Source organism: Danio aesculapii, chromosome 23 (assembly GCF_903798145.1).
Source record: "Danio aesculapii chromosome 23, fDanAes4.1, whole genome shotgun sequence".
Lineage (NCBI taxonomy): Eukaryota > Metazoa > Chordata > Actinopteri > Cypriniformes > Danionidae > Danio > Danio aesculapii.
The window spans coordinates 7,112,154-7,139,947 of NC_079457.1; the positions used below are offsets into that span (position 1 = coordinate 7,112,154).

The 27,794-nt window shown below is 37.4% G+C and overlaps 1 protein-coding gene across 1 annotated transcript; it reads left to right on the forward strand.

Moving 5' to 3' along the window:
• Nucleotides 1-2,293: 2,293 nt before the first annotated feature.
• On the forward strand, nt 2,294-27,311 carry cltrn (collectrin, amino acid transport regulator). The gene is made up of 6 exons (XM_056450080.1): nt 2,294-2,401; nt 5,587-5,645; nt 5,776-5,861; nt 14,653-14,769; nt 23,054-23,248; nt 25,747-27,311. Exons 1-6 carry the CDS (start codon nt 2,302-2,304, stop codon nt 25,892-25,894), a joined length of 705 nt encoding a protein of 234 aa, XP_056306055.1. The 5' UTR covers nt 2,294-2,301; the 3' UTR covers nt 25,895-27,311.
• The last annotated feature ends 483 nt before the right edge of the window (nt 27,312-27,794 follow it).

Sequence of the window (27,794 nt, forward strand, 5' to 3'; positions counted from 1 at the left end):
CAACTATTCCAGCATACGTTTTACACAGCAGATGCCTATCCAGCCGCAACCCCGTACTGGAAAACACCCATACACTCTCACATTCAAACATACACTATGGCCAATTTTGTTTACCTAATTCACCGCATGTGTTTGGACTCTGGGAGAAACCGGAGCCCCCAGAGGAAACACACGCAAACACGGGAAGAACATGCAAACTCCACATAGACATACCAACTGACTCAGCGACGAACCAGCGACCTTCTGGCTGTGAGGCAACAGTGCTAACCATTGAGCTACCATGCCGCCCCAAATCCTTTTATGAGACGTTTTTTGGAGATCATTTTGACATCAAGGTGCTGCTTGGATTGTGAGTCACTCTGGATGAAAGCGTCTGCTAAATAAATAAATGTAAAAGTTGTTCAATAAGGAGGACATTAAATCGAAAATAAATACCCTCTATTAACCAATCAGCATCATGAACAGAAATCAGGGAAAAAAATCTGCTTTATAAATCCACAAACAGTCTAGAAAGCATCGTCTGAGAGCATGAACGCAGGAGATCTGCTGCTCGACTGCCTTTGATAGTTTCTGCTGTGAAATAATAAAGTGAACTAGAGTAGGAGTTTCATAAACAGCTCTCCTGTTTACGCTCAGGTCTATGAATGTAAATGTGCACGATTTCTCTTCATCATAACAACAGATGTGTTTGCGCTGACCTGCGTTGTTTTCATCCTCTCGCTGTTTTTCTTCTGTAATAATACCTGTCTGCTCATCTCAGTATGTAAACACTGCAAGCGCAGGCTGTTTACAGCTGTACGCCGAGCCAAATCAACACAAATCTCGACACGTTTTTTCTTCTGCTGTTCAAGGCGAGACACTGCAGGTGGGTAAGGTTAAAAAACATTACTAATATTTATCACCGTATTATAGTTGATTGATTACATTAAGAATTTGATAATATATTTTGTATTAAGCTTTCTAACATGTTGTTTAGATATGCAAAATAACCATCTTTAATTAAACATGCATTCATTTGCATATATTACTAGCACAAAGTCGGGTTAAAAATTATATATATATATATATATATATATATATATATATATATATATATATATATATATATATATATATAATTATGTATATACACTCACCGGCCACTTTATTAGGTACACCTGTCCAACTGACAGTACACTTTTTGTTGGAGTATTATATTATAATAAGTACATAGGTTTTTTCCAGTGTTGTCTGTTAAATAATACTAATAAAGTTTTTATTTAAAAAACTACTTTAGTCGGCACCAATAGCCTAGTGGTTGAGTGCGCTGACATATACGGCTTCCAATACTTTCCTATCTGTAACCTCCACTGTCCTATCCAAATTAAAGGTGAAAATCCCTAAAAACTATCATTAAAAAAAGCTACTTTCTCCAAATTTATTTATTTATAATTTATATATATATATATATTTATAGGGTGAAGCAATAGGGTGAAGCAAAAATGAGTATACACAATGAGTATACCAGCATTAAAAATCATGAAGGCCACACAAACTACCTGTTTTTGTTGTGTATACTCATTTTTGCTTCACCCTAATTTGACTAAAACAAAACAAAGCAAAAAAGTTACGTTATTTTGTGAATCCTACTTTTATGTTATACATGAAACAGATATTTTAGATATCAGATGTATTAAACTTAGTCTTGTCAACATTTTGGAAATTGTATGTTTTCATTGGGATAATGTTTTAAAATGTTAGTTTTTAAAGGGGGTGTACTTATTTAACTCGTATTTAACTCAATATTTTAATTCATTCTGTCTCATGTTAGTTATCCGTGCTGTTTTCCTATTGGAATTTTCTTTCTAAAATGGCTGCTCTAGCGGCATCTAGTGGCTGTTTCACAAACAGCAACAGAGTGTCGCCACATGGTGATTCTATGCTCTTTGCCAACACCTACACGAGGAGAACATGCAAACTCCAAACAGAAATGCCAACTGGCCCATCCGGGACTCGAACCAGCAACCTTCTTGTTGTGAGGCGACCACTGAGCCACCATTGTTTAAATTCAGCCCATATAAATAGTCTCAAACCACCTTAAAAAAATGTAGCAAATCCTATGAAAAATTTTGTTCAGTGTATTTTACTACAGTAATACAGTACACTGTATTCTCAGTCTACAGCACGTTTTGCTTACATCTGCTGTTTGTTCTGGCACTGGAGGCCGGTCTAGTCACCGCTTAACCATTAAGCGGCTCCGTCCAGCCCTTTATATCTCACGCTTTAACCAGTTTATAATCTCTGAGCGCTGAATTCAGCTGCATGTGTGTTAAAGTTCAGATGCCAAGCGGAGAGATGATAACTGGATTTCTTCTGACTATTATTTTAATGTCACCCGTCGTGGCTCAGGATCTTTGTAAAGGTAAAACAACTCTTTCACAAGGACAATTCTGAGATTTAATGTGTTTGAGTGAGCTTGTTTTCATCTGATGTGCTGGTCATTTAGATTAGCTACAGATATTTATAATCTCAACAGCTTTGTTCCTCACAAACACTGGAAAACTGGAGTGCTTTTCGAGCCGTTTGAGAGGCTGAATTAAATGGGTTTTCAAGAATACGCTCAGGCAGATGGGGTTGAGTTTTTTTTCAGTAATGTTTTCTTCTTTTCACTTGAGTTAATAGACTGAATGGATTTCATCATAACAAGAAGGAAGAAATGTCATGTTTGGAAGAGATTCAGGGTCATATTTTAGCTCAAAATATGACAATTTTCTGCGAATTCATAACCATATTTCACTCCAACTTTTATAATTTCTCATAAAGTATTAATAAAACTTTAATAGTTTATGATGATACACCAATAACACTAATAAGATGATAAATTTCAACAAATTCATAACCATATTTCACTTCAATTCTCATAATATCTCATAAAGTATTAATAAAACTTTAATCGTTTATCAGGATACACCAATAACACTAATAAGATGATAATTTTCATCAAATTCATAACCATATTTCACTCCAATTCTCATAATATCTCATAAAGTATTAATTAAACTTTAATTGTTTATCGGGATACACCAATAACACTAATAAGATGATAATTTTCATCAAATTCATAACCATATTTCACTCCAATTCTCATAATATCTCATAAAGTATTAATTAAACTTTAATTGTTTATCGGGATACACCAATAACACTAATAAGATGATAAATTTCATCAAATTCATAACCATATTTCACTCCAATTCTCATAATATCTCATAAAGTATTAATAAAACGTTAATAGTTTATGATGATACACCAATAACACTAATAAGATGACAATTTTCATCAAATTCATAACCATATTTCGCTTCAATTGTCATAATATCTCATAAAGTATTAATAAAGCTTTAATAGTTTATCATGATACACCAATAACACTGATAAGATGATAATTTTCATGAAATTCATAACCACATTTGACTCTAGTTCTCATAATATTAGTGTTGTTGGTGGCTCATGATAAACTATTAAAGTTTTATTCAGATTCTGAATTTCTTTAAATTAATCTTTATAAAAAATATTATTTTGCCATTTTATTAGATGCATGTCTTTGTATAATATGCAATGTATTTAATATACGTAAAGGAAGATGTATTTAAAAAATAAAATATCTGTATTAAAATATATATTTATTATATTATGCAAATGTGCTTAATAGCCATTTATATTAAATTTAGTCATTTATATTTTTCAATACTATTTTAAAGTTCTTCATTTCATCTTTTATTGTATTGTATGCTTTATAATTTGGTTGTGTTTTTGACATTTTTGTATTGCCCTTTTAAAATTATTGTTTCATTTCATTTAAAGGGCAAATATTTAAATTATTGTAGTAATTGTAGTTCCTTTACAAATGTAATGTATTTAAAAATGAATATGATAAAAACTACAAATATTTTGTTAATAAAAATGCAAAAAATATATAAAATAAAAGGTAAAAACTATATATATATATATATATATATATATATATATATATATATATATATATATATATATATATATATATATATATATATATATATATATATATATATATATACACACACATATACACTCACCAGTGACTTTATTAGGTACACTTTACGTGTACAGGGACCCCCTTTTGCCTTCAGAACTGCTCTAATCCTTTGTGGCAGAGATTCAACAAGATACTGGAAATATTCCTCAGAGATTTCGGTCCATATTGACATGATAGCATCACACAGTTGCTGCAGATTTGTCGGCTGCACATCCATGATGTAAATCTCCCATTCCACCACATCCCAAAGGTGCTCTATTGGATTTACATCTGGTGACTGCGGAGGCCATATGAGTACAGTGAACTCATTGTCATGTCCAAGAAACCAGTCTGAGATGATTCACGTTTAAGACATGACGAGTTATCCTACTGGAAGTAGCCATCAGAAGATGGCTACACTGTGGTCATAAAGGGATGGACATGGTTAGCAACAATACTCAGGTAGGCTGTGGTGTTGACACGATGTTCAGTTGGTACTAATGGGTCCAAAGTGTGCCAAGAAAATATCACCCACACCATTACACCACCACCATCAGCCTGAACTGTTGATACAAGGCAGGATGGAGCCATGATTTCATGTTGTTGATGCCAAATTCTGACCCTACCATCTGAATGATGCAGCAGAAATCGAGACTCATCAGACCAGGCAACGTTTTTCAAATCTTCTATTGTCCAATTTTGGGGAGCCTGTGTGAATTGTAGCCTCAGTGTCCTGTTCTTAGCTGACAGAAGTGGCACCCGGTGTGGTCTTCTGCTGCTGTAGCCCATCTGCCTCAAGGTTAGATGTGTTGTGTGTTTAGAGATGCTCTTCTGCATACCTCAGTTTCTAACGAGTGGTTATTTGAGTTTCCTCCCCATTCCGATTCTCGGTTTGAACTGCACCGGATCGTCTTGACCATGTCTACATGCCTAAAAGCATTGAGTTGCTGCAATGTGATTGGCTGATTAGAAATTTGCATGTTCGAGTAGTCAGATCGGTGTACCTAATAAAGTGGCCGGTGAGTTTATATACATGCATACACAGTATATAATTATTTTATTGGTTCCAAAAATAGGCTTCATTGTGTTTATACACAATGTTTTCTTTTCCTACCACATGCTTTTGAGAGATTCACCAACCAGGGAAAAGACGAACTCAATTCACTCAATTCAGGACACATTTAAAGGAAAGCCAATGTTCAGAGGGAGTGTGAAATTTCAGTGAAGCAAAACATCAAGAGGGTTTAAATAAGGACGAAATCATCGCCGGAGCATCTAAACACCCCAAACTCCATTAAACCACTTTGTTGTGCAACCAGAAAGAAGCCAGACGGAGATTGTTGTTGGGCATCTGAGCTCATCCTTATCTCATTCAGTTCAGTCTCTGGAAATAAAGTGACGCGTGAATTCCCAAACAACACTCTTTTACAAGGACGGCAAATAAGGACACGGCCAGTCTTATCGGCCCTCAAAGAACAGGGAGAAACACTGATCTACAACAACAAACCCACATCACTGTGAATAAACCATCTCTCTTTCTTTCCATCTCCCAGAAAGCAAAGATGGATTCAAAGTCAGGATCAGCTTAAAAACAGCCTTCGGAGATGACGCCGTAGGTTTCGCTTTTTGTTTCTCTTCTTTTTATTTGGCTTGATGTCTATGTTCATCATTTTATTCCGGCTTATTGATCTCCCGTGCAATTTGTTAAATAATTCAGCATTATTTCTCTCTCTTTCTCTCAGTACGAGTGGAATGAGAGCGAGAAGTTTCTCTTCAGATCTACTCTGGCGTATGCGATGAGGAAAAAAACTGGGGAAGACACGTATAAGTGAGTAAATCCAGCACTCAAACAGGTGACGCACTTAAAGGGACAGTTCACCCAGAAATGAAAACTCTGTGATCATTTAGTCATCCTCCACTCGCTTTCAAACCTGTTTGGGTTTCTTTCTTCTGTTGAACACAAAGGAAGATACAGTATTCTGACGAATTGCGAGTAAAGAATAAGGGACTCAAAAAGATGTACGTATCTTAAAGAATCTCGTCTCCAGAGAGCACCGATCAATTATTCACCCCTGAAGCTCCTTTTGTGTGTTTTGGATGGTAATATACTGAAGAATGTTTTTCTGTGGATCTCAATCCTTCAGAATATCTTCTCTTGTGTTCAACAAAAGAAAGAAACTCATAAAAGTTTAGACCTACTTGAGTCGAGTAAATAATGAGTCATTTTTCTTTTTGGGTAGAACTATCCCTTTAAATCAAGAAGCATTTATTGGAGGATGTAAAAACTACAAACTTTAAAAATTTTCTTATCCTTATGATGGACATTTTATTACTAAAATTAAATTATTCAATTTGGGGGCAGCATGGTGGCTCAGTGGTTAGCATTGTAATCAGGTCACAATGCATTGTTAACCTGTTAGAGCTAATGGCTAGCATATTCCAATGTTAAATGTTAGTTATAAATTCATGTTTTTATTTCTGATGTCTTAACAAGTGGTTAAAGTGTCTTTAGCGCATCCCTAGCATGCTAGAGCTAATGGCTAAAGACTCCCACCTCTACATACATATATATATATATATATATATATATATATATATATATATATATATATATATATATATATATATATATATATATATATATATATACACACACTACCTGAGAGAAGTCTTGTCGCCTATCCAAGTTTGAGGAATAACAAATACTAACTTGACTTCCAGTTGATCATTTGGTATCAGAAGTGGCTTATATGAAAGGCAAAGGCCTCTAGATTACATTTATTTTACCAAAATAAAATATGATCAAGCCTTGATTTTGTATGATTTAATTAGGCCAGTAAGATCTGAATTCGCTTAGACAAAAGTCTTGTCACTTAACAGAAATAATGTCCAGTATATAATATAAAGTCATGCTGCAGTGGAAACTGAATGAATATTGTGTCTGACTCCATCATGAGCTTGGAGGACTGCATCCATACATCTCTGAAATGACTCAAATCACTTATTAATAAAGTCATCTGGAATGGCAAAGAAAGCGTTCTTACAGGACTCCCAGAGTTCATCAAGATTCTTTGGATTCATCTTCAATGTCTCCTCCTCGATCTTACCGCAGACGTGCTCAATGATGTTCATGTCTGGTGACTGGGCTGGCCAATCCTGGAGCACCTTGACCTTCTTTGCTTTCAGGAACTTTAATGTGGAGACTGAAGTATGAGAAGGAGCGCTATCCTGCTGAAGAATTTGCCCTCTCCTGTGGTTTGTAATGTAATGGATCAGAAAAATCCACCTTCTGCTACTTTTTCGAATGATCAACTAGAAGTCAAGTTATTATTTTGCTGTTACAACCGAGATTGACGACAAGACTTTTGTCAGGTAGTGTGTATGTATATATATATATATATATATATATATATATATATATATATATATATATATATATATATATATATATATATATATATATATATATATATACACACACACACACACACAAACAAGTCTACAAACGAAAAAAAAAAGATAAAGTGTTTAAAAAAAAAAGAAAAGACTCCAGAGTATTTGGATGTTTTCATTCTATTAGACTGTAAAACTCTTCACGAGAAGCCCAAACTCTGGAAATGGACAGGTGTAGTTTTCGCCAGTAGTGTCTCACTGTAACAGAAGATAATCAACAGCAAAAACAAGGAGCACTTCCAGCGTGATTGAAAACGTGAGCAGAATGATTTAGAGTAAGAGCTGACGGCTGCTGAATGTCCCAGTGTGACTAAACCAGTCCATGTTTGCAACAGTGTGAAACACTGAGCTGTTAAAATGCAACACGGCTTGTTTAACAACAGACGGCCAATCATAAGCTTCCTCAGTGCTTGCTTCATTAAATATTCATGTGCTCTGTAGAGCTGCAGATACATTCAGGGGCTTTGTTTCTTACTTTTTACGACTCGAGGGAAACAGGTGGTGTGTTTTAGAAATCTTCAGACAGCCGAAGTCAATTATTTGTCCATATTTCTAAATGCAAAAAGCCGTTATTAAAACTGGCCTGCTTGGACATGCGGTGCTTGTCCAATCCAATTAAAACATCTTATAAATATTCAAATGAGAACACTGACCTAACCTTGGGTTTACAATTAAAATTGGTAAGCATGGCTGTGGAACCAGAAAATTTTAAACCAATGTATTTGTTTTTCCTACTATGAAAACAACACAGGCTCATTCTGAAAACGCAGTCCTACTGTATATACCTTACTGGAAATCGCGAATTATGTAGCCAAAAGTATGTATGGTTGCATTTCGTCTTTAAAGTGAATGCTACGTGGTGGTATGACGCCGTTCCTTTTCATGCTTACCAGCTGACTGCTTACCTCTGTATGCACGACTTTCCCGCTGTTACCACTTTGTCCAGTGGCTTGGCACGTACTGTACGTTGTCGGACTTGAGACGCAAAATGGAGTTGACCACGTCGATGGGGTTCAAATCCGGCGAAGAACAGTTCCTGAAGGGGGGTAAGAGAAAAACAGAAGGCAAAAAATAAAATGAACAAGTAAATAACAAGATGAGAATGTGGTAAAATCTGAAAACGTGGTCAAAATCAGGCGAGGGTTTTTTCTTTTTCTGGATTGCTTTTTAAAACCGTCGGTTGGGTTTACAGAAGTGGATGGGCGGGTCAATCAGTGCTTTTGAAAACACTATTGGTTGGGTTTGGGAACGGAGGAGGGTGGGTCAGTCAATCAGTCAGTCAGTCAGTCAGACGACAACGGCCTCTGGTGGATTTACATGGGAAGAGCAGGCACGAATGGCACACGCTAGAGAAATTTGGGATCTCAAAAAGCATACACAGCAGCCTCTTGGTGGATTCATGAAAACAATAACTGCTAAAAACGTAGCTCCTGGGATGTATTTGGCACTCTCCAGAAATGTATATAGGGGTACGTTTTCAGAATGAGCCTTGATTGAATGAAAATCAATGGTTGTAGTTTTTCACAACACAGGCTCATTCTGAACAAAAACGAATGCCAAAAGTAAAACAAACAATTAAATAACGGTGAGAATGTGGGTAAATCTGAAAGCGTGGTAAAAATCAGGCTGTATGAGGGTTTTTCTTATCTGGATTGCAGTTCAGAACACTATCGGTTGGGTTTAGGGAAGTGGGTGGATGCTGGTCAATCGCTGCTTTTGAAAACACTATTGGTTGGGTTTAGGGAAGTGGGTGGATGCTGGTCAATCGCTGCTTTTGAAAACACTATTGGTTGGGTTTAGGGAAGTGGGTGGATGCTGGTCAATCGCTGCTTTTGAAAACACTATTGGTTGGGTTTAGGGAAGTGGGTGGATGCTGGTCAATCGTTGCTTTTGAAAACACTATTGGTTGGGTTTAGGGAAGTGGGTGGATGCTGGTCAATCTCTGCTTTTGAAAACACTATTGGTTGGGTTTAGGGAAGTGGGTGGATGCTGGTCAATCGCTGCTTTTGAAAACTATCGGTTGGGTTTAGGGAAGTGGGTGGATACTGGTCAATCGCTGCTTTTGAAAACACTATTGGTTGGGTTTAGGGAAGTGGGTGGATGCTGGTCAATCGCTGCTTTTGAAAACACTATTGGTTGGGTTTAGGGAAGTGGGTGGATGCTGGTCAATCGCTGCTTTTGAAAACACTATTGGTTGGGTTTAGGGAAGTGGGTGGATGCTGGTCAATCGCTGCTTTTGAAAACACTATTGGTTGGGTTTAGGGAAGTGGGTGGGTGAGGTTATCAGTTGGTTGGTCAGTCAGTCGACGGCCTCTGGTGGATTTACACAAGAACAGCAGGCGCCAATGGCACTAGTGAGAGGAATTTGAGATCTGAAAAAGCGTACACTGTGGCGTCTGGTGGATTCGCGAAAACAAAAACTGCAAGAAATCGTAGCTCCTGGGAAATATTTGTTGCTCTCTAGAAATGTATATAGGAGTACATGATCAGAATGAGCCTGGTTTGGTTTTTCAGCTTTCTTCAAAATATCTTCCTTTGTGTTCAGTAGAATAAAGAAACGCATAAAGGTTTGGAACCACTTGAGAGTGAGTACATTTTCATTTTTGGGTGAACTATCCCTTTAGTTACTTACATTATTTGAACAGAACATTGCATTGCATTACATTTTTAGGAAGTTCTTTTGCAAATGTCTCCCATAATATCCCACTCGCCGCTTATCAGCCAATGGCATCACTGCTAAAGTTTCCTCTGGCTAAAATCATTTCTTAGCGCAAGGCAGTAATTTGTATCTATTGAGGAACATAGATCATGTAGTGTTCCAGTCTAACACGGTGTGTCCCTCAAGGCTCCAATCACGGCCCTCTCCTCTTTCCAATTTATATGCCTCCCCTTGGGCTAATAATTTGATGGCACGCTCTCAGATTCCATTGCTACGCTGCTGACACACAAATCTATATCAGCTCCCAGGCCACAGCAACATTTCCACAGTCTTCCTTATCTCCTTGCCTTTCTTCTCGTGTTTTTTTTTTCCTAGTTCTCTCTCAAAGTAAGGAGTTTTTACAACTTCATACGCCTAAGAAGCAAACTTTGGGATGCATGCTGTAAAAAGAAAAAAGTTTGTACTTCAAAATGTCATGTTTAATTCAATATTACTCTCATTTCTCTGTGAGATTTACCAGCAGTTTCTGAGTCAAAATTGTTTGAAGTAAATCCTACACTAGATTTGTTTCAGCGCATCTCATTTCAGTCCATTTGCCATATATAAAACCTCAGTGAGGCGTGCTATTGCTTCTTTAAGTGCCTAAACATGCGATTTTCATTTTAGCAGATGTGAAATAAGTAAAAAGTTCCCATTAAAAAATAAAAAACACCATTTCAAAAATGTGTACATTTTTGCAAAGCCATAATTCAGTTATAGTTTAGTGCAGAGATGCCCAAATTAGGCCAAAGTTGGCCCATGGTAATTGTTGATTTGGCCTGCCATCCCATCTGAGAAGAAAATGAGAATTATGGGAAAGTTGGGGCGAATGACTTCAACAGAGATGGTCATTTCTATTTTTAAAGTTACCTCTTTTTTGTTTGTTTGTTAATTTTTTAGTCCACAAACAAGCAAACCAGCATTTAATATGTCAATTAAATGTGCATGAATCATATTTTTAAAAACATAACTCAAAGGATTATCAATGAGCAATTCAAGAAACACAGGCTCATTCTGAAAACGTAGCCCTGTATACATTTCTGGAGATCAGCAATTGTATAGCCAGAGGAACATATGACTACATTTCCTCTTTAAACTGAACGCTACGGCGCATCATACGGCATATGATGCCATCCCTTTTTGTGCTTACCAGCTGACCGCTTATCTCAATATGGACGACTTTCCCTTTTTCCACTTTTTTTTTAGGTGTTACTAGTTTGCCCAGTGGCTCGCTGAGTTGACTACGATGACAGGGTTCGAGTGCGGTGAAGAACAGTTCCAGAAAGCAGGCAAGACAAAAACAGAAGCCAAAAAATAAAATAAACAAGTAAATAACAGGTTGAGAATGTGGTTGTTACAAAGTTAGACGGCTGCCTGGTCATCGGGAAGGAGGCGGTGAACCGACGTACTTTTATATAATTTTTAATGAGAAAACAAACATAATAAAATGTGATATAAGCCCGTAACTTTAAACTAGCGCATAGGTGCCATAACTTTGTTTAGTTGCAGCAGTTTCGTTCCTTTTGTACGAAGCCTTTATGTATACAAATGTTTTCGGCTGCCAGCACCACTCGCTTAATGTCAGGTGACTCACGCTCTACACAGCCTTCAACTGCAGCTTGTGCTGTTTTAAACAGACGCACATCACTTCATAACTATAGCGGCCGTTTTTCATCTGAACTAAATTTATTTTTGATAAATTTGGACTATTTGGAGGGCCGGAACAAATTGAATAGCCCTGCTCTATGGTTTCGAAGGTCATGTGGAGAGCATCACATTACCTTCCCGCATTTGTCGCAAATTACTTGACATCACCTGGACAGAGGAGCTCGGCCGGACGCAACCAGCTCGAACCAATCGAGGTAAACAAATATATTTTACATTTGAACACTTGAACAAACCCTTGAACCTCGTAAAAACGAGATTAAGATTTTTAAATACGTTTTAAGGGCCTTAATTTTCTAACCATTGATTTATTAACTTTTAATACTTTTTACGCCCGCTGACCCCCTGCAAAAGAAATTGGGCACCCCTGCTTTAGTGAAACCAAGCATCAAAATCACAGTGTGCCACATTTAACAGTTATTTTTATTACATATTCCGCATCTGACAGATCCTCAAAAAACATTTAACCAATTATCAGTTAGAATCAACTTCCATCTCACACAAAATGTCACCTCAGGTAGATGTTAACATCTAAATACCCTTTTTCTCCACACAAAAATATGACGTGATGTGCAATAATTAGATATAATTTAATTTAATGAGGGATTATTACCAAAGACCCTATGATCTAACAGTAATTTTAGACGTTGGATAATAACAGCGATCATTCACCGGTGAAAATAAAAACGCTCAATGTCATTTTAGGCCTTTTCTTCAGTGGATTAAATATTTATTTTTTTTCCCTCAATTATATTCATGCAATTGAGCTGCTCTCGGATGTAGGGAAAGCACGACTGATTAATTTAACCGGTGTAATTACGGGCCAATATAGACGCTAATGGGTCAAGGGAAATCAATTGCGGTTAACCTTTCTCAGTCTGATGCGGGTCCTGAACGACTGTGAAATCTCACAGCTGAAGTGTTGCAGAGCGGCTTCAGGCTTGTTTGTGAGAGAAACACAGCATCGATTGATCTCTGAATAAGAGGCGTTTGCAGCATCATGTTACATCGATGAGATCGTGGGTTTGTGCTTGTTTGTGTGTGCATGATTCCTATTGGCTGCAGTTAGATTTACACGGCAGAAAATCATTTTACTTTATTTTCTAAATATCCTGAACAAAATACATTTATTAGTGAAATGAGGGTGCAAAAATAGTGAGAGTTCAGATTTTGGAATAGAGGAATGTTTAAGTTTGGGGTAGTTTAGATTTTTTGGTAATTTACAATAAGGTTGTATTAGTTATTGTTAGTTAATGTACACTATTATGAAAAACAATGAACAACACATGTATTGTAGCATTTATTTATCTTTGTTAATGTTATTTAATGGAAATAAAGTTGTTCATTGTAAAGTGTGCCCAATTTTTTAAGCTTTCTCAACATGGTACAATAATAAAATCATATTAAAATAATGTTGTAATAATTAACAAACATAATTTACATGCAATCAATAAGCTAGATCAAGATAAAAAATATGGAGTGGTACATCAAAAAAACTTTCCTTAAAATGTTAACACAACATCATATGCTAGTTATTAGCTTTAGCATGGCTAGGAATGTGCTTAAAACATGTTAACCACTTGTTAAGACGTCAGAATTTAAAAAACGAACTCAAAACTAGCAAATAACAACGGACTACACAAGCCATTATTGATTCGCTAGCATATTAGTAATGTGCTAAAACATGAACTTATACATATTTTATTATAAATACAAAGTCATGGCTGAAATAAGCAATGTGATACGCTGGTCATTAGCTCTGGCATGCTAAATATGTGCTAAAAACATGTTAACCACTTGTTAAGACATCAGAATTAAAAACATGAGCTTATAACTTGCAACTAACAATGAAATATGCTAGCCATTAGCTCTAGCATGCTAGGGATGTGCTAAAACTTATAACTAGTTAATGACAATGGAATACGCTAGCCATTAGCTTTGGCATGCTAAATATGTGCTAAAAACATGCTAACCACTTGCTAAGACATCAGAATCAAAAACATGAACTTAATAGCTAGCAATTAACAATGGAATATGCTACACATTAGTTCTAGCATGCTAACAATATGTTAAAACATGAACTCATAACTAGCACTTAACAGTGAAATATGCTACCCATTAGCTCTAGCACGCTAGGAATGTGCTAAAAACATGTCAACAACTTGTTAAGACATCAGAATTAAAAAACATGAGCTTATAACTAGCAACTAACAATGAAATATGCTACCCATTAGCTCTAGCATGCTAGGAATGTGCTAAAACCATGTCAACAACTTGTTAAGACATCAGAATTAAAAACATGAGCTTATAACTAGCAACTAACAATTAAATATGCTAGCCATTAGCTCCAGGAATATTTAAAAAAACATAACTAGCAATTAACAATGGAATATGTTAGCTATTAGCTTCTAAAAATGCATGCTAAAAATGTGTTATAAACATGTTAACCACTTGATAAGACATCAGAATTAACAAAATCAAGAACTTATAACAACAGTAGCAATTATGCTAAATATGCTAGCATCGACCTAAAACATGTTAGGAATATACTAAAACATGTTGGTGACTCGATAAAACATGCTAGCAATGTGTTAAACACTGCCAACAACATGCTAAAATCTGTCTATCTATCTATCTATCTATCTATCTATCTATCTATCTATCTATCTATCTATCTATCTATCTATCTATCTATCTATCTATCTATCTATCTATCTGTCTGTCTATATCTATAGGTTTGTCTGTCTGTCTGTCTAACAATTACATCCAAGTATATTCTTCACCTTTACATCCTCTTTTCCAGCATTGAAAACATACTGGTGTGCAATGATACAAAGAGAGTGTCGTTCATCTTTGTGGTGACGTTGCCAGCGGATCCAACTCAACTGATCCCGAAAGAAGAAGTGGAGCGAGCAGTGAGGTGAGTTAACCATCTGTAGGTTTACAGGTTTAGACTTCAGCTGATAGATTACAAGCCACTTCGCTGACTGCAACATGACTTGATCTTACAATAACTGTTGCTTTGCTGAATGTCGATTACTGTATACAGTTAAAGTCTAAATTATTCGCCCTCCTGTGTAGTTTCGTTCTTTTTAAAATATTTCCCAAATGATGTTTACCGGTGATCCAGTTTTTCCCACAGTCCAAACACATGCGCTATAGGTGGATTGGGTAAGCTAAAATTGTCTGTAGTGTATGAGTGTGAATGAGTGTGTATGGATGTTTCTCAATGATGGGTTGCAGCTGGAAGGGCATCTGCTGCGTAAAACATGTGCGGGATAACTTGGCGGTTCATTCCACTGTGGTGACCCCAGATTAATAAAAAGACTAAGCTGAAAAGAAAATGAATGAATGAATAAACTTCTAAGAGTCTTATAATATACTTTAAAAATATATGCATTCTGATGCTGACTAATATACATTTAAACTACTTATATTACATTTAAATGTCTTATATTTTCAATGTACCAAAGTACAACTTAATTACAAATGTCTATCGATTTTTAAAGTCTCAACAGAAATGGCATTGAAGTATATTCTAATATACCATTGATGTTTTCAGCAGTACATTTTCATTCATCAAATTACATTTAAATTCTTAAGCAATTGCATTCAATATTAGATTTTTCTATAACAGACTTTCATATGACTGCAATTTAAATCCCAACCTCCAAAACAGCATTCAGTTCACATTTACTAAAGTACATTATTTTCATTATACATTTTCATCTTTAGCATACTAAGTGTGAGTGTACTATTTACTCTTTTATGAGGTATGTTTTTAAAGATGTGTCCTATAACAAGGCCTCTGAGGAAGCATCTCATAAAGCGCAGCCTGCACCTCATAAAAGACTGATTTTACACTGTTTATGGTGTTTATTGCATTCTAGATTCTGAGTTTAGATCCAAGATTTGAATAACCACATGATGCCATTGTATTATAACAGCTTTCATTAATAATACAGTATTATCATATTTATTAACACTGTATTAACACAGTATGTCAGCCACTGTAAATGAATATTTTCCTTTATTTTTTTTTTTGCTGATTATGCCTTTTGTTATTGTCTTATTTTTATAAGGCTATGCACTAATCATATAATATATAATCATTCAATATATGGCATATGGAATTTGCATATGACACCCAAATATAAGATTTGAGCCTAGTCAGCTGTTTACAATTTAAACATAAGAGCAGGTGCCAACGCTTTACATTTCCTTCAGCTTAGTCTCTATTTTAGAGGTCGCCACAGCGGAATGAACTGCCAGCTATTCCAGCATATGTTTTACGCAGAGGATGCCGCTTCAGCTGCAACCAAGTATTGGGAAACTCCCATACACATTCCGTTACACACACACTTACACACTATGGCCAATTTAGTTTACCCAATTCACCTATAGTGCATGTCTCTGGGCTGTGGGGGAAACCGGAGCACCCGGAGGAAACCCACACAAACACAGGAAGAACATGCAAACTCCACACAGAAATGCCAACTGACCCAGCCGGGACTCAAACCAGCGACCTTCTTGCTGTGAGGCCAGAGTGTCGCCGGCAACATTTTAAAATTTTATTTATTTATTTTTTTAGAAACACTGATTTGCTTCCTGATACTGCAAATCTGGCATTTCTTATATTACTATTCATTTACTATTCTTTCATTTGTCATGCGAAGTACTATTACCGCACATTGCTATAGTTGCTATGTGAGTAACTTCCTGTTAAACTGAGTACTGGGTGTCATTTATTCTTCTCAGCTCATCCATCAAATATTAATAGGCAACTTACAGAATCAAAAAATTACTTTCAGCAGACCACAAATTTGAACAACAAAATACAGTGAACTCAAATGAGCTTTGGCCACAGATATGCTTGTGATATTAATTACATATGATGTAGCTTTGTTTTACTTTCACTTTGAAATATTTTTTTTGTGCATATAAAATCTGTAAAGTCTCAAAGACCAAGGGCTCTATTTTAATGATCTATGCACAAAGTCTAAAGCGCATTGTGCGAAATCATCAAGGTCGTGTCCGAATCCACTTTTGCTATTTTAAGGATGGAAAAATACAGTTTGCGCCCTGACGCATGGTCTAACAGGGTTGTGCTTATTCTCCTAACGAGTTATGGGTGTGTTTTGAGCATAACGTGTATTAAACCAATCAGAGTCTCATCTCCCATTCCCTTTAAAAGTCAGTTGCATCGTGCCATAGTGCAAGTACTATTTACAAGATGGACTTTGTAAGTGGAAAATCTGAATGCTTCACTAGCGAGAAAACAGTTAAACAGAGCATCAGCAGCGTGAGGATAAAGAACGAGCCTCCTCCATTCGGCCTCTTTACTTTCTCTTGACTTTACATTTACTCTTTACTTTCGTGGATAAGGAAACGGTGTTGTACACACTCCACTGAGGAAATTCATTAGCCTACATATTTAATTTCGTTTGTTAAGCGAAAAGATTTGTTTCAACACTATTTCTAAATTCAGTTTTAATTTCCAGCAAATTAATAAATGAACAATAATAATGAAGTCTGGTCAAAAAACTGAGTTATATCCAAACACAAGTCCTGTTCTAATGCTCCATATGATGATCTTTTTTTCTCCAAAACCTGACAAGAAGACAAAATGTGTTTTTATTTAAAAATCAAAACTTCTTTTTATTAAAACAAATGTAAATATGCATATAATAAATAACACCACGACTAGTAATAATATTATACTAATGCAAATTGTCATGACAAAACTGAAAAAAGCCCCGACATGAAGAAGACATGGAGGCAGTGGTTTTTATATTTATGTATAAAATAATACTTTTTGTAACGTTTTTATCCTTTATTTTTTTCATATGTAAAGATATTTGTGTGTTGCTGTACAGTCTGTGTGTATTAAACAATGTGTAAGCATTGGGACCTGCATATGCGCATGACTAACGCGCTCTGCACTGGAATTTAAAGCAGCTTTTAGTTAGTCAATGACGTGGTGTATTTCAGTTCCTCAAAATAGCAACGTGCCAACAATGCGCCTTAACAGACCTCCTTTACACACCATCACACCCATGAGTCCACAAAGTGGCGCAAATGGATTTGCTATTTAAACAACGTGGTGCAAAACATGAAAATTAGGGTTGCGCTGGTCTGAAAATAGCAACACATTGTGCGCCTTATTGCGCTGGTTGTATGATAGGGCCCTAAACTGTCAAACAGATTGCATTTAAGAATACAGTATGAGACGTGGTGAGGTTAGACTGACAAAACATAAAAATGGGTACAATAACAATGTAGCTGAGTCAAGTTACAGTTTTTCTTCGTTGTTTACACACAATTACATTTACATTTACATTTAGTCATTTAGCAGACGCTTTTATCCAAAGCGACTTACAAATGAGGACAAGGAAGCAATTCACACAACTATAAGAGCAGCAGTGAACAAGTGCTATAGACAAGTTTCAGGTGTGTAAAGTCTAAGAAGCAAAGCATTAGTAATGTTTTTTTTTTTTTTTTGGAGAGAGAGAGAGAGAGAGAGAGAGAGAGAGAGAGGGCACAGAGAGAGAGAGGGCACAGTTAGTGGTATAGCCAGAGAGGCAGTTGCAGATTAGGAAGGAAAGTGGAGACTAAACAGTTGCGTTTTTAGTCGTTTCTTGAAGACAGCAAGTGACTCTGCTGTTCTGATGTAGTTAGGGAGTTCATTCCACCAACTGGGCAGATTAAATGCGAGAGTTCGGGAAAGTGATTTCTTCCCTCTTTGGGATGGAACAACGAGGCGACGTTCATTCACAGAACGCAAGTTTCTGGAGGGCACATATATCTGCAGAAGTGAGAGCAGATATGAAGGAGCCATGCTATAGGTCACTTTGTAAGCAAACATCAGAGCTTTGAATTTGATGCGGGCAGCAACTGGCAGCCAGTGCAAACGGGTGAGTAGCGGAGTGACATGTGCTCTTTTGGGTTCATCAAAGACCACTCGTGCTGCTGCGTTCTGAAGCAGCTGAAGAGGTTTGATAGAACTAGCTGGTAGCCCGGCTAGCAGAAAGTTGCAATAGTCCAGTTTGGAGAGAACAAGAGCTTGAACAATGAGTTGAGCTGTATGTTCAGATAGGAAGGGTCGGACCTTTCTGATGTTGTAGAGTGCGAATCTGCAAGATCGAGCAGTTCTAGAAATGTGGTCAGAGAAGTTCAGTTGGTCATCAATTGTTACTCCAAGGCTTTTTACCATTTTGGATGCAGTGATGGTTGCTCCGTCCATCTGGATTGAAAAGTTATGGTAAAGAGTCGGGTTGGCAGAAACTTTAAGCATTTCCGTTTTCGTGAGGTTAAGCTGGAGATGATGATCTTTCATCCAGTGTGAAATGTCTGACAGGCAGGCTGAAATGCGAGCTGGAACCGAGGGATCGTCAGGGTGAAAAGAGAGGTATAGCTGGGTGTCATCAGCATAGCAGTGGTAGGAAAAACCATGTTTCTGGATGACTGTTCCTAAAGATGTCGTGTAGATAGAGAAGAGAAGTGGCCCAAGAACAGAGCCCTGAGGTACCCCAGTGTTTAGATGCTGTAGGTTAGACACCTCTCCCCTCCACGACACCCTGAATGACCTGTCCGAGAGGTAGGAACTGAACCATTGAAAAACAGTGCCTGTGACACCCAGTGACTCAAGCGTAGATAGCAGGATCTGGTGGTTTACAGTGTCAAAAGCAGCTGATAAATCCAGCAAGATGAGGACAGATGATTTAGAGTCTGCTTTAGCCAGTCTGAGATCCTCCACGACCGAGAGCAGGGCAGTCTCAGTTGAGTGGCCTTTCTTAAAGCCAGATTGCTTGTTGTCCATGAGGTTGTTTTGAGTAAGAAAGTCTAGGACTTGATTGAACACTACTTTCTCCAAAATCTTGGCCATGAATGGAAGCAGGGATACCGGTCGGTAGTTTTCAAGTAGCGTTTGATCCAGGTTGGGTTTCTTTAGCAGTGGGGTTACCCTAGCCTGCTTAAATGAAGTAGGGAATAGACCAGAGTCAAGAGATGTGTTAATTATGTGAGTCAGTGTTGGTATGACTGCAGGAGAAATAGCTTGCAAGATATGAGAGGGAATGGGATCAAGCGGACAGGTGGTTGCATGGCTTGATAGCACGAGATTGGACACCTCAGACTCAGAGAGCTGGGAAAAAGAGGTGAGTGTGTGTGGTGTTGGTGGTGTATCTTGCGTGTTTGTTGTAGGTGCAGCAAATTGAGCACTGATTTTTGCAGTTTTGGTGCAAAAGAATGTAGCAAAGTAATCAGTAGTGAGTGTGGAGGATGCTGGTAAAGGAGGAGGATAGAGGAGGGAGGAAAATGTTTTAAAAAGTAAGCGAGGATTGGTGGCACTGTTGACTTTCTGACGGAAGTATGTCTGCTTTGCAGAAGTAACCTCAGTCGAGAAAGAAGAGAGAAGAGTTTGGTATGTTATGAGCTGTTCAGGATTTTTTGTTTTTCGCCAGCTTCTCTCAGCAGCCCGAAGTTTTGAGCGATGCTCACGGAGAACATCAGAGAGCCAGGGTGCAGGAGGACTGGCCCGGGTTGGTCTGGATGTAATAGGGCATAGTCTGTCTAGGCATGATGTTAGCGTGGAGCAGAGTGTATCAGTGGCACTGTTCGTATCAAGTGCAGAGAGTTTGCAAGATGGAGGAAGAGAGTTAGAAACAATGGTGGATAGTCTAGTGGGTGAGAGAGAGCGTAGGTTTCTGCGAAAGGCAACTAGAGTTGGAGTGTGTGGCGGCTCAGGAGTAATGTGGATGTTGAGAGAGAGAAGGAAATGATCCGATGTTTGAAGTGGAGTTACTAGTGTTTGATCAGCGAGGCAATGTCGAGTGTAAATAAGGTCTAGTTGATTACCTGATTTGTGAGTAGCAGAAGTAGGTGCTCTTTTGAGGTCGAAAGATGCAAGCAGAGTCTGGAAGTCAGCAGCTTGAGGTCTTTCAATGTGGATGTTGAAGTCACCTAGCACCAACAAGGGAGTGTCATAATCAGAAAAAGATGAGAGAAGAACATCCAGTTCATCTAAGAAGTGACCTAATGTACCCGGTGGGCGGTAGATGACAACCACATTTATGCGGAAGGGGTGGATAATGGTGACTGCATGGAATTCAAAAGAGCTGATTTTTGGCAGGCACTGTCTCTGAGTGAATTTCCATTCTTTGGAAATCAGTAGTCCAGTCCCACCCCCTCTCCCTGTCTGACAAGGAGTGTGGGAAAGAGAGAAATTAGTAGAAAGAGCTGCATGTGTAGCAGTGTCCTCCGGTCTCAACCAGGTTTCAGTTAGAGCCATGAGTTACAATTACAATTACAAGTACTTCAGACACAATGACTACAACATGTAACTGATGCACCAACCCCCTGAACCAATTCTGCCAAACTACAAGCACAATTCCTGCTTTACACTCAAATTGCAGGTTTAAAAAACACTTTTTTCAAAACACTACGCACAATTCTCTGCATCTGACACAATTTTCATGCATTAAATCTCTTGTTTTCACAAGGAACACACTGTCATTCACAACTGTAAAGTCAGTTGCCCTACTTTGCAAACTAACTCATCACATAGGTAAACGCCTGTCTCACATAATTGCAATTTAGAAATCAGAGCTCATCTGCTTCATAACTGGTTCACTGCCCACCCACGTTTTTTAGTTGTTTATCTCCCTCCATATTCTCCATTCCTCGATCCTATTGATCCTATTGAGGAATTTTCTTCTGCCTGGGGATGGAAAGTGTAAGACTGAAATCCACACACACGTATACCCCTTCTCCAAGCTAAAGCAGTTGATGTTTTTCATGGCTGGATTCGCCATGCAAGGTGACATTTCCCCCGCTGCTTGACCAGACCAAAACAGAAAAGAGAATGCAGTATAACTGTATTCAGTAAATACTACTGTTGATGGTATATGTAGACCACGTTATGTGCAACTGTGTGTTGGTTGGGATGAACACTGTGTACACTGTTTTTTGTGGGAAAATATATTTGATACCGTGTATTTGCATAAAAACAATATTCTGAAATATTTTACAATGCACAATGTAGGCCCGTGTACTGTCTGTAGTAAGTGTAACACTGAACAAAAAAGGCTTACAGTAAGTCATTATGATAAATGGAGAAGAAGTGGTCAGTGTTTTACATTAAGCACATCAGTGTTCAACTGTTCACGTCTCGTCATTTGAAAACAAAATACCAATTTGAGAAGAAATCACATTATTTTGAATGTACAGTTTCATTTTGCAGGAGAATTGAAGGGTTTTGCCCAGTGTGTGTGTGTGTGTTTTGTGATTTGTGTGTAGAGTTCTGACAATATGAGGCATGCTTTCAGGAAATGTGTGTAAACAATTGAGAAAAACTAAGTCGAGTCATTTTTAGTGCAGTATTTCCTATATTTGTTCTTCTGGAGAAAGTCTTATTTGTTTTATTTCGGCTAGAATAAAAGCTGTTTTAAATTTATTAAAAACATTTTAAGGTCAATAATATTAGTGTAACACGGGGAGTGACAGAGACAACTGAGGTTTAGGATCCACGTGCAGGTTTATTCGAAGTCAGGGAGGCAATGATCAACACAGGTGCAAACAGATGTATGAAGGCAGTCCAGAATCGTAATCAGTCACAGGCGAGAGGTCGGTAGACAGGCGGCAGACAAGGAGAAAGGGAAACCAGGCAAAGATCAAAACACGGAGGAAGACTAGACTAGGAAAACGCGTTGTAGTGTCACTATACAGATAACAAGACTCGGCAATGGAAGTGAGAGTGTGTGTTGTTTAAGTAGTGTGTGTAATCAGTCTCTGACAATCCTCAGCTGGTGCAAGTGTAATCAGTGAAAATGAGGAAGCATGTGTGTTTGTGGAACGGAGTGCATGTATGAAAATGTAGTCCATGAATGACGGATTTGTAGTTCATAAGTTATTGTGAGGGTGAGTGCTTACCAGCGACCTCTGGTGGTTAGAGATCGCTGGTAATCATGACAATTAGCCCCCTTAAAGTAATATATTTTTTTGATTGTCTACAGAACAAACCATCATTATACAATGACTTGCCTAATTCCCCTAACTTAACCTAGTTAAGCCTTCAAATCTTCTTTCCTTTAAACAGAAATTGGGGAAAAAATCTATACAGGACGGCTAATAATTCAGGAGGGCTAATAATTCTGACTTCAACTGTATCACTAACATGATAACTAACATGCTGTTGACTATTCCAGACAGAGCAAACATCGCATCAACAACGCGTTCCTGCTATCAGACATGACTCTGGAGTTTGTGGGGGTCCCACCGACGCTGGCGGTCCCCATTCAGTACAACACTCCTCCGTGGCTCATTGTGTTCGGGGTGGTCATTGGGATCGTGGCCGTGGGCATCGTGGCACTACTCATGTCCACAGTCAGCAAAAGACGACGGTCAGTAAATCAACCGCTCAGATTCTCCATTTAGTTTTCAATCTGTTTGATGATGAAGCAACTGGAAGAGACATCACTGCAAAATATGACGCTCCTCCTTACTATTTGTGTCCTGTTTTCTTTTGTTTCGTTTTCAGTACGAAGATGTAAACATTCTTAAATCAAGATGCATTTATTAGAGGAGCAAAATGCCTAAAACGATTTTAGAGTTCACATAAACCGGAAGCTGTGACCATTTTTTTTTTTCGTATTGTGACGCAGTTCCTTGAGAAATGGATTATTAAATGAGAAAACAGTGGGTGTGGCTTGTTTTTTTCTACTGCAAGCTGATTGGATGTAGCAAAGTAGGCGTTTCATTCAGAAAGATCAGGGTTTGGGGAGAGTTAATACAACCTAACAGACTCCTCATTACCATTTCTGTTTGTTGTCAAAACTTACAGTTGGAGGGGCGTGGTTAACATACTTAACCACGCCCCTTCAACATTACCTCAGACAGACCTAATCTGATAATTTAACCGAAAACTAACAGGATGTGTTTTCAGATTTCAATTAAAGATTACAAGGGCAAACTATTGTTTTCTTAATGACATGCATAGATCAATTGTTCACCACGAAACTAGCAACGAGAGCTAACAAAATCCATATGGTTAGTTTTCATTTCATTTGTACTTTATGGAGACACGGATGGGACGTGATGGTGGGGAAAAAAGGGGTGAAAGAATAAAAAACTGAGTGATAGGAAAATATATATGTTTAAGATTTTACATTCCGTTGCGAAGATGCTTTGCATTTCCTCGCAAAACTGTTATTCCACAAACACTTCCTGTTCACTTCATACATGAAAACCCTCCAGGATTCTCCTGTATTTTACCATTTTATCCTGCTATTATCCTATCATTATGTATTTTTCCATATTTCTCCCATATTTTTAATCTTGAAAGCCTGTTGAAATCAATATAGAAATGTCTGCATTCTCTGTCTTTCCATTAAAGCTGTGTGCCAATCGTCACCCTTCATATGCAACCTCTGAGTCGGCGAATGCAAGTATAAGTGCTGACTGACAGACGCGCTCTGATAAACTGATAGCTTCTGTAGACGCCATATAAAGGGACACCTCTGTTTATCAAACAAGTGAAGAACAGCAAATGAATCTTTCATTTTGTTTTGTTTGATAACAGAGGAGTCATTTTAAGAATGCACAGATCTATAATGAAAACATTCTATTACTTTAGTAACTGTTTTTGCTCATTTAAGAGAAAATTAGATGTGTTTAAAATAAAACACGCAGGACAGAGATGTTTACATATTATTAAGTGTATTTGTTTGCTTAAACACACACCCCAATCCGAAAGTGTCCTGCACATTCGCTCCTCTTTAAATGGCATGTACAGAAGCTGCCCTGGGATCAGTTTATCATACGGAGCGCGTCTGTCAGTCAGCGCTTATACATGCATTCGCTGATTCAGAGGTTGCATATGAAGGGCGACGATTGACACATAGCTTTAATGGAAAGAGAGTGAACACAGACATTTTTATATTCATTTCAAGATTAAACACATGGGAGAAATATTGGAAAATACTTAATGACAGGATGATAGTGGGATGGAATGATAAAATATGGGAGAATACCAGCAAAAACGGGAGGGTTGACATGTATGAAGTGAACAGGAAGTGTTTGTGGTACAACAGTTTTGCGAGGGAGCCATCTATTTTTTTCCCCACCATCACGTCCCTTCTGGGTCTCTAAAGTATTTTAACTTAAACTAAAGTTGATTTTTTTAATCCTTTGATAGAGAATTTATTTATATAATTTAATTACTAAATTATCAAAGTTTCTTTTATGCCAAACAAAATTTAAATATTAAATAAAGAGCATTTCCATCATTTTTAAAATGTCCTAATGCAAATATCTAAAAAATGGATTAGTAATATGCACTGCTAAAGAATATTATTTTGTGAAATTTTATAGGCAGCCTATTATGGCGTTTTTTACAAGATAAGTCTTACAAAATAAGTCTCTGATTTCTCTGTGTGAAGTTTCAGCTTAAAATACGGCAGAAATAATGCTTTATAACTGTTTGAATCTGCCCATTTTAGGCTTTGATCCAAACGGTGCTGTTTTGGTGACTGTCGCTTTAAATTCAAATGAGATTGTGCTGTTTTCAAAAGAGGGCGGAGCTACAGATGCTTATGTGTCAGCATAGTGGCAGATTCAAACTGTGTTTAAACTCCTTATAAAATAGATTTTTTTGCATAATAGTTCTCCGTTAAAGGTGATTTTCTCAATATTTAGATATTTTTAAACCCTCTGTTTCCACATTTTAAACAGTTGCACCTCAACCAAACCTATCCTAGCAAAATATACATCAAAGGAAAACTTATGTTTAATAATCTTAAATCTTATTTAATATATATATTCAGATTTCAGTTGATGTATAATTCTCAGTCTTTCTCTTTAATCTGATCTGACCTGTTTATGATGGTTTTCCCCTCCACAGAGCCAAAGCCAAGGATGCCGGTTTTGATGAAGATGAAGATGATGAAGGAATAGTCAAAGAGAATGGAACTGCACTTTCCGGCCTTAATAAGAAAGACGGCGTCTACAATCCAGGCTTCTCCAATGATGAGCGCTTCACCAAACTGTAGAAAACAAAGCCAGATTCAGTAACACCTCACCTCTAAAATTATTCAGATATGCCAAAGAATAATACTTACTCAACTCTAGACTGTCTGGGTTTGCACAGAATTAAGACTTATTCGTAATTTATTTGTATTATAAAAGCCAGATTTACTATAAAACATGCCGAATGTTGATGATCTGACTATGGGCAGATTAAAGAATGTAGACAAAAACTAGACTGTAAAAAATGCTGAGTTTCACACAATTGATTTGTGTTGGCACAACATGAAGGATTTAAGTTATTAGTATTGATATTATTTGTATTAGTAATAAAAACGTATCATTCATTCATTCATTTTCTTTTTCGGCTTAGTCCCTTTATTAATCTGGAGTCACCTCAGCAGAATGAACCGCCAACTTATCCAGCACTCGTTTTACGTCACGCATGCCCTTCCAGCTGCAACCCATCACTGGGAAACACTCAAACACTCTTCACACACATACACTATGGACCATTTTAGCTTACCCAATTCACCTGTACCGCATGTCTTTGGACTCGTGAGGGAAACCGGAGCACCCGAAGGAAACCCTTTTTAAACATTTAAAACAGCAAGCATTTTTTACAGGGTATCATTAAAAAGGCTCAGTCCTTCGGCTTAATCTCTATTTCAGATGTCGCCACAGCAGAATGAACCGCCAACTAGCCGCAACCCAGTATTGGAAAACACCCTTACACACTAATTCACACACACTCATACACAATGGCCAATTTAGTTTCTTCAATTCACCTATAGCACATGTGTTTGGACTGTTGGGGAAATTAAAGCACCCGGAGGAAACCCACACCAACGCGGGGAGAACATGCAAACTCCACACAGAAACGCCAACTGACCCAGCCGAGGCTCGAACCAGCGATCTTCTTGCTGTGAAGCAACAGCAATACCTACTGTGCCACCGCGTCGCCCCAAAACGTATTAGTTTTTGCAAATTTAAGTGGATTGAACATAAAACAATTAAGTTGTTCCCCAAAAAACAACTATGAATTGTGTTGTTTCAGCTCATTTTAAGTAAGTAGTTTGAACAAAGAGCGAACATCTTTTTCTGAGTAACTAAATCCACCAAGAGTGCCGCATATAATGTGCTTTAGTAAATAACGGATTAGGATGCAGCAACAATCACAGCAATTCAAGCACAAAATCGGTTAAGACATGCTTTTTGGAAGGCAATAAATAACGACAAAAAACCTGTAAATTGTACGTAACATTAGTAGATCACATTGCTGGTTCTTATCATAAATATGGTGTCAGAAAGAGAAACTCGTACAGATGTTTATGCAATAAGGTCAGCCACACTCTATGACTTTCATTGCTGACATTTCTCTGTGCCTTTAATAAATCCTGATAGTTTTTAACACCAAAAAGAGAGTCTACTTGTGATTTTTGTGTGCTGTTTCAAGGTTCAAGGCTCCAAAATACTACTGAAATCTGACAAAGATTTTTGGTAACACTTTAAGGTTCATTTTTTTTCATATTGCTAAATGGAATATCACTGGAAAGCAGAGTTTCATGAGGATTTTTATAAAACAGAAGGGATTTTTTTTTTCTTAAAACAGGCTAAATGTAAATTTATTTATTTTCCTTTGGCTGAGTCCCTTATTTATCCAGTTTGAGACCCCCCCCCCCCTTCTGTTGATCTGTAACTATTGACTTCTATAGTATTTGTTTGTCCTACTATGGATGTCAGTCATTACCAGTATCCAACATTCTTCAAAATATCTTTTTTTGTGTTCAATAGAAAAAAAACCTTCAAACTGTTTTGTAACAAGTCAAGGGTAAATAAAAGTTCTCTTTAAAAGTGAGAATTGGTCCCCATCTTTTACTAGTAATCTAGTTCAAGTATTTATTGTTCCTACATCAGATGTCACCA